Genomic DNA, 9,091 nt, shown 5'->3' with positions numbered 1-9,091 from the left:
ACTGTTATTCGATTAAAAAAATCTTAAGTGTAATGTTCAAATTGTCTGAAATTAAAAATCAACATTTATGACATAAATAAACGCATTAAATGCGCGTAAATGATTTATCATTTGATGAACGGGAGTGTTTCTGGAAGTTTCTTGAATAAAACTCTTAAAACAAGAATAAAATCCCTTTTTCCGATAAAAAAATAATATTTTTTATTTCAAAGAAAATTGAAAGAAAATTAGCACTAATGCATGTCCAGTGTTTAAAATCGATTACTTCGTATGCAAAAAACGAATTATAATTTTCTCGAAAAAAAGCTGGGAAAAAATCTCATTTGAAAAACAAAGCATCCCATGGGAAAATGAAAATCCCATTGGAAAATGAAAAAATCTCATGAGGAGACCAATTTGGCTAATACATTTTATAGTAAAAAAAAGCATTTTTTAAGCTCAAGTAATCAATTATTCATAAAAAATAGGAATCTGATCTCATGGTTTATCACAAAGAAGAAAGTCTCCAAGAAAAAGGGTACTAGAGTTTGTGAAACTTCGGTTTCGTAAAGTTTTACCGGTGGCCGTTTGAAAATTAGAATAATGAAATTAAAGATTGAATTAAGTAAAATATCATTACGTTTAAAGTAATTGCATTTATAATGACGATTAAAAATGCAACGAACGTATTTTTAGAACCTTTATCATGCTGACTAAATTGACAAATACAACAAAAGTAAAAAAAATCAAAATCATAGAATACTATTGTAGTCACGATTGTTGAATATTTTTATTTGTCAGTGTTGTTTTACATTTTACTAATGTATCTGTTATACTCTATTTGGAATAAGTATCTTAAACATTAAATAGAATTAAAATTATGTTTTTATTACATCAGTTTGTCTGAACGGAAAATAGGCAAATGTCCACGTCACCATTCAATGAAACAACACCGCTCTCAGTTCTCGCGCTGACTTCAGAGTACAATGACGTCACGACGGCATCGAAAGTGATAGAAACCATTGTGATGATCTTGATCATGATCATAACGACTGTCGGTAACGTGTGTCTCTGGGTGGTCGTGCTGAGGTCAAGGGCCCTGAGGACTTTGACCAGCATGTTCATCCTTGGATTGTCCACTGCAGGTAAGGAAAATATGCATTCTGGTCCATATTACGTAAGCTAAAAGCTTGAGTTATACTACATACAAACTTCCATATTACATTGAGATAAACGGAATGAAAGGCGAAACAAATGCGTCTTCAATGATGTTTAAAATGTTTAACTGTATTGATGGCTGTTCTGAGTTGAGGCTGGGTGAATATATATTATAAATGCCACATTGAAGAGGCAACTTACCGCTGTCGTCAAGACGATTAAACATAACGTTGAAAGTGACGTTTATTAAGTATAGACATACACGAACGTGTTATGTTTGTAAAGTTTGGCCTTGTTAAGTTTTTTGCATGCCTGTCAACTAGTTTAATTTATAATCATGTATTAGATATCGTTACTATTAAAACTATTAAATAGTAACACAATGACGTCGCGAGCGGGCCGTTATTCGTATCTAGCGTTCCAATTTAATGTAAATCGAAACGCTTACATTTATGTAATGCCCGTACCTCGACATTGATAATTCATATTTTCAAGCTGTTTCAATTACCAGGAGACGTGCAATCAACTTCATGCTGCATTCTCTACAGTGTTTCACATTGCTTGGGAAAACGATATATATAAATCGCAATTAAAAAGTAAAATTATTCATATAAAATCAAATGCATCCGATATCTATGCCCGTCAATGCACACACATATGAACATCTAAAAAGATTTTGAAATTTAACGTTTTTTAATTTATATATTTAAAATACATACATCGATATCATGTTTACAACGAAACGATTGTGTCTGTTTCCTTAAAGTGCCTGATTTCTGGCATGAATACTCTAAAAATAATACGACAAATGAACGCTTTGCCTTAACGTTGACACATGATTTCAGAAATTGATCCAAGGAGACAAAGTAACTTCACATCACAACACCATCTGTATACACTCGCTCTATTTTTGCAATTTGTGAAACTGTTAAATTCACCGGAAAGTAGTAACTACTCAAATCAGACATGAACACGCCAAATGATGCATAGGCACGTCAAATAGGACTGCAGAAAAGAGATAGTTTGAGGCTTGTGCTCTTAAATGACTAAGCAATATTTCAGTGCGTGTTGCGTGCAGCTTTGTAATAATATTAGCTGTGTTTTATTGTAATATGTCAACAGAAAGTGACAAATAACATTATTTGGAGTTGGGCCAATGAAAACAATTAACTTTGCTTTAATTGTTTAGAAGCCACCAAAACACTGCCTCACCAGAATGATCAGTATGCTCGCAGTAACGAAACATTGGGTGTTTTGGGTGTTTTAATATGTTGTTGTCCATCACCGTGCGTTCATTGACGAAGTATCATTACCTTGTAAACATTTTAGTTCATTTTAATTTATAAGTCTCGCTGTATGTTTAACAATGTCGAATTGCCAATAGGATGTGCGACTTTGCTGAAGCATAGTTCACTGGGTCCTATAATTAGTAATTGAATATAAATTAGCATTATAACTAGTTAATAGACATCCTAAACTTTATCTGATTTCACTTATAACCCCACAATTATTTCCAATTGCTTTGTGAGATGCCCATTTACTAATTAATATTAATGAAGTATTAATTAACGAAGGTTTTAAATTAATGACTAACTGTGTGCAATATATTGAGTGCCCAAACTGTGTGATGGATGCGTCATAAAAGAACAAAGCACTTAAAAGAATAATGCATACGATATAATAGTAGTACTGTACATTATGTGCAAAATACCATAAACGTACAGGCATTATTTACCTGGCTTAAGTATTATGTATCCCTCTATCATACATACATTTACGACATTACACCCCTTGGAATGGCACAATATGTGTTTATTACAATATTGTATACCAATCAATTCAGATTCAGAACGAAAATACTTTAAAGATGGAAACAAAAGTTTAGCTCATTTATTATGAAAAGTACAATGAAACTGCTTACAAATTTAAGGAGGACCTTCATAATAACCTTTATATTCTTTTTCGATATTTAAGACACGCGGCTATATGCTTATCCAATACCTGACAATATTATCAACACAAAAGTAAATATACAATATGGCTAAATCTTAAAAGCTATTATTCCGTCGAACATTTCAGATATCCTCGTGGGCGTGGTGAACATGCCCATCACGGTCTACACAATAATAAAGGGTCGCTGGGAGTTTTCGCACAGCGCATGTGTAGTCTTCGGCTTCCTGAACATGATCACCTTGGTTACCAGCGTCCTGTCGCTTTGCAACATTTCTATAAATAGATATGTCATGGTGTGTTATCCACAGATGTTCAAGCATATTTACACGGTCAAAAACGCTGTTTCCATGGTAATAGGTGGGTATTGTAGCATATACATGTATATTCATTCGTGTGTTTTTTTTTCTTTTCGCACTTGTGCGCTTTCGTTTAAATCACAATAAGTGATGTATGTCATTCGAACGTGAAAACCAGCTTACTAAGAATATTGTTATGAATTCAATATGCTTAAAGTATAAGACTATACTTACATAATATTTTAATTATGGCATTGTTTATTTCGAAAATGACATTGGAATACGAGGACATAGACATAACGACCAGTTAGCACAGGGTAAGGCATGATATCTCTGAAAGTTGAAATGATGAAAGTCATCAAGAATATGTTTGTAACTATAACTGTGTCGAACAGTCGATAAAATTTGGGATTCTTTTTTCAGGTGTTGTTATATTTTCGATTCTACTCTCCCTGCCGCCTCTGATTGGTTGGTCTGAATATGTATACACGCCCTCGCATTCGTTCTGTTTCGCTGATTGGCAGAACCACATGTCCTACGCGTTCTTCATGATTGGGTGTTGCTTCGGGATTCCTTTCACAGTCATGTCAGTTTGCAATGTGTTCATTTTGAGAACTGTGAGGGCGAGCAGACTTCGAGTTAAAACCTCGTCAGAGCCTCAACAATCACCTGCATCAATTAAGACTACCATGAATCGATTAACGATTGGAATAAATAGTGAACAGTTACCTACTAAACACACCCGTGTGACGTTTAAATCATTATCTTTACATATGTCTAGAATAGAGAGAAAGATCAAAATCAAACCACTTGTAACTGACATAAACAAAGTTAACAATAATAATAGTGCACATTCAAAAAGTGAACTACAAAATGACTTTCATTTTTTCGCAAACACAATATCTGTCATAGATATAGAATCATTGCCCTCTTCTACTTTATGCACAGAGCCTTTAAAAACTTCATCAACAGTAAGCTCAACAAAGGTTCGAATGACATCAAAAATCGTTCACACGAAAGTTGGTAAATCCACAACCACTTTTCACACACCATCTTCTCAGTCAACGAAATCGTCGTTAACGCATCAACAACGTAGCCGATTCCTTCATTCAGACTGGAAACCTGCGTCAGAAAACACACCGCCAGGACCAGAATTCAACGCTCAGGGACCGGTTTATGATAAGCAAATGAGCAAGCCAAAGGGGCAAGAGACGCCGCCCTTAAAAAGGCGAGAAGAGATACGACTCTCTTTTTCGCTAATTATTGTTGTTGTGGTATTTGTAATATGTTGGCTACCCTATTGTATAAGTATGCTTCTTTCAATATTTCACTCGGGACATGTGCCAAGAGAATTCCATATGTTTACAATAATAATAGGATATGCAAATAGTTGTTGCAACCCTATCATATACGGTGTTATGAACAAAAGGTTCAAGGTGGGATTCAAGCGCATTTTCTGTTTCTGGCAGTACAGAACCAGTTCAGATTTGAGTAGCTCTTAGATATTTATTTTAGATTTCCAATATATTTGTAAGTTTTAATGTTTCCGACACGTTCGCTGTTAAATAAATGAAATTAAAATAAAACGTTATTATGTCTAATATAAGCCGTGCTCTGTGAAAAGGTGGTTTAATGCATGTGCGTTAAGTGTCGTCCCGGATTAGCCTTTACAGGCCGCATTGGCAAATCTGGGACGAGACTTTCCGCCTTAACTTGATTTTTGCAAAGCAGAGACTTTCTTGCAACGAAACCTATCATAAAATCGGAAAGTGTCGACCCTAATATTCCTTTGCGGACTGCAAAGGCTAAACTTGGACAATACTTTACGCACATGCATTAATCCCCCTTTTTACAGAGCACGGTCCATTTATATTTATAGTATGTATTTCTTTTTCTTTGACATATACACATTATATGAACATATGTTCATAGTTAATGCTTCAATAAATAATAGCATGTGTGTGTGTGCATGGTTGGTTAACTAGCACTCAACAATCGTTCATGATACGTTAATAGTATCTTTAATTTAGTTTAATTTTGATATTTTAGCCATTATAAATTTTTCTATTTCAACGCATAAATTTTACTACATAGAAACAATTTATGATAGAAATAAAGCATATAAACAACAAGTGGCAGATCCATAAACAACAGAAAACATTAATTGAATATCGTAAAACTCGTGTGCAACACGCGAAATAAAGCGGCATTATAACTAAAAATAATTAAAAAAAACTTAGTACTCAGGGATTTCTAAATACAGCATGTTGTCTTGTGAATAATGCAGTATAAAGAAATAAATATATTGGCCGATATACAACTTTTAATCAACCCAGCATCAGTGAAAATGAAAGTATCATGCCAGCATACGTGTCACAAGGGAACACAATTATTTTGAACTCTCGAAAGAACAAAAACCGAATAAGAGAATTACAGAAGTGTCGATCAAGGTTAATTAGATAACCGGACAGAATGTCATTTAGGTTAAGACTTGCCATTCTAGAAACAAGTAACATAGCTAGAAGAAATGCATCTGAGGGCTTTGTAACCGATGCATGACTTTCAAAAGCGATAATTAGTCAGAACGTGTGCCTGTGTTCACGACAAGAAGCATCGCTGTTTGCTAATTGTGATATTTGAGTCCCCAGTGTCACTCGTCAATATCTCCGCGACATGAATTGTGAATAATTTACACAATCGATCGATAGTTTTTAGAACTCGATTGCTATGTCACCTGTTTTAAGATGTTTCAGATTAACAAAGATGATCAAACAATTCACTTCACATAATTAAAAGCTTTAAGATATATGGACGCCTTCTCTGGTCTTTGATTATTAACAAGTTCTTAGTTACAAATATAAAACAGTTTAGTATACAAAAATATGTTAAGTTTAGGTTTGATCCATGAATATTCCCGGCTTGATATGAATATGATTTATGTTTTAGAATGCCTACAGGCTAGACATTATGCTTTCAAATACACTTTCAGCAATGAAAAGAAAGATTCAAATTTATTCCTGAACACATTATATTGTAGTTGTTCCACATAAACTCCCACCCAATCTCGTTAATGATTTTTAAGTCAAGCAAACCGACCCTTAAAACGTTTTACCATATTTTCCTCTATAGTAGAATGTGATTGGTAAACTCCGGTCTTGCGTATAAGAAATCTACCTCATTATGTAAGAGGTTATTATATAAGCATGAATATGCCATGAATAATTTGACGATAAAACAAGTGTCTATTAGCAGATTTGATTTTTTTTTTACGCTTTGGTGTCTAAAATGACATAAACATCACACATTTTGCACGTAATTAGTCAAACATTCAACAGTATATTCTTATATTTGTGAAATATACTCGTTAGCCACACTGAAGTCACGCTATGTATCCCCAATATCTCTGATAACGTAGCTTTGTCGACTTTCAATTAATTATGCATTGACATTTTAAACGTATGCGTGATAAAATCATCCCTTATAAATTGTGCATCACCCATGTGGAACCTTAAGTTAGTTCACACTATTTAGCGGTCAATATTTATTACTCTGATTACATTCATGTTTCTGCGGGGGCCACTGTGGTTATGCAAATACAACATCCCTGTGAACAACTGCAAAAAAATGTATGCTTTTCGAGCCACATGACCTTTCTATGCATACAGAGAATGTTTTATTCTATCGACATAGGTTCATGTTATTGGTATTGTTCTAGGCTGGTATTGAACTGCTGCATTATAGGTTCGTGTGATTGATATCGTTCTAGACTGGTATTGAACTGCTTCATTATAGGTTCGTGTGATTGATATCGTTCTAGACTGGTATTGAACTACTGTATTATAGGCTCATGTGATTGATATCGTTCTAGACTGGTAATGAACTGCTCTATTAAAACAGTATTACCGATATTTAGCGCATAAAGACAATATCACATTTGCAACCATTAATGAAGGCATCTCCCTTAGATGTAAACGGTACGTGCAAAAGTTTAGATTCTCTCTGGGCTATCTGTGAGGCTATGCTAGCCGAAAAATCACAAGCTTCATATTGACGGTCCCAATGCGTAGACACCAGTCTTGAACAGTGTACGTAAAAGTGCTATGGTTTAATGCGATCTATTTTATTGTGTTGTATCAAACATACTAGCTAATGAGAACATATTCTGTCCAGGTGATCTGCCATTCACGAATGCATGCATTATATTTAATCAAGTAAACTAACGCCCATTACGAAATAAAATTATTAAAAAGAATATACGTTTTTGTTGATCATCAAACGAAATCCCCCCCCCCAAAAAAAAAAAAAAGATATATGTTATGATTGCGTTCTAGTGTGTGCTTTTTATTATTCTTCGACCATTAACGCACTGTTTTTGTAAACAAATAACTGTGTATCGATGAATTTTAATTGATATAGTCTGTACGTAAGCTAAGAAAAGTAACACATAAACAATATGCTTAACCTTTTGTTTCATTTTATGTTAATTGAATATACTACTGTATGATAGATTTGTAATATCAGTAGAGTATTTATTTTGAACAAAGTCGTCTTTTCATATTTAAAATAGCCAGTGTAACATTAACGGATCACATTAACTTCTCAATATCTTTACTATAAACGCTGAGCACAATGCTTGACAGCAAATCGTTATTATTGGGTTTGATGTCTGCAATATATTTAATTAATCAAACAACAATCCCATGTTCACGAAATAACCGTTCAGATATTATAGCTATATCAACCAGGTGACTGTCCGTTGAATCAAATCGTATCGTATAAGGACCAATCAACAGAATAACGCTCGCACAATAATCAATTACATCAGCAATTATGTTCTTATGATATAAATTCCGCTTGATAGAAGGTCAGAAGTTTACGGAACAGCGCGAACAATACAAAGTGCCTAGTGGCTATGAGTTAACATGTGCGTCGTGCTGGTTGATCCCTATCATATGTTCTTTGTCAATGACGTCCGCTATCGGCGCAGTGCAGTGGCACATAATTACGGAATATTACAATTGAACATGGCTGGTAAAATTTAATGATAATAATTTATCTCTTACAGGCGCACATCATGCCTCTGACGGCATAGAAGAAGTATTAACTAATAACACCGTTAGTTACAGTAAACATTAATGCAGCCGGATTATGACCACGCACACATGTAAATTAATAATATAACTGTGGCATGTTAGCTGCGTGTATGGGGAGTGGAGTGAAAGATGTAGGACTGGTCAAATGTGCGTGACAGTCCGCACAGTCTAATCAGGGACGACGCTTTCCGCTTTTATAGTATTTTGTGTTCAAAGATAGTCTCTTCTTAGCAAAAATCCAGTTTAGGCGAAAAGTGTTGTCCCTGATTAGCCTGTGAGGTCTTCACAGGCTAATCTAGGACGACACCTTACTCACATGCATTAAACCCCCTTTTCACAGAGCGCGGCTCATATACACTATCCAAATATATTGCCATAAAATAATGCAACTCAATAATGTTTCATTCTTGAAAAAAAAATGCGTATTTCAGAATGTGATTTATATACAGATTACAATTTTGATAGTAACACATACAAAAGTAAGTTGTATAATATTAAAAGAAAAAAGAACTTCTTTTTACAAACTTAACTAATTGTATTGATGTCAGGATATAAATGATTGTATTCTTTATCAGCATACTAAACTGTAATTTAAGCGATCTTTTAGGTTCA

General features: G+C 34.3%; 1 protein-coding gene across 1 annotated transcript; it reads left to right on the top strand.

Moving 5' to 3' along the window:
• The first annotated feature begins 901 nt into the window (after positions 1-901).
• On the top strand, positions 902-4,577 carry LOC127864098 (G-protein coupled receptor 161-like). The gene is made up of 4 exons (XM_052403796.1): positions 902-1,124; positions 3,217-3,447; positions 3,810-4,024; positions 4,500-4,577. The coding sequence occupies exons 1-4, from the start codon at positions 902-904 to the stop codon at positions 4,575-4,577; spliced, it is 747 nt and encodes a 248-aa protein (XP_052259756.1).
• Positions 4,578-9,091: the final 4,514 nt, after the last annotated feature.

This window comes from Dreissena polymorpha, unplaced genomic scaffold (genome assembly GCF_020536995.1).
Source record: "Dreissena polymorpha isolate Duluth1 unplaced genomic scaffold, UMN_Dpol_1.0 chrUn113, whole genome shotgun sequence".
In the NCBI taxonomy this organism is placed as follows: domain Eukaryota; kingdom Metazoa; phylum Mollusca; class Bivalvia; order Myida; family Dreissenidae; genus Dreissena; species Dreissena polymorpha.
The sequence above is the reverse complement of the archived record's forward strand: the minus strand, read 5'-3'. Positions and strand labels throughout refer to the sequence as shown.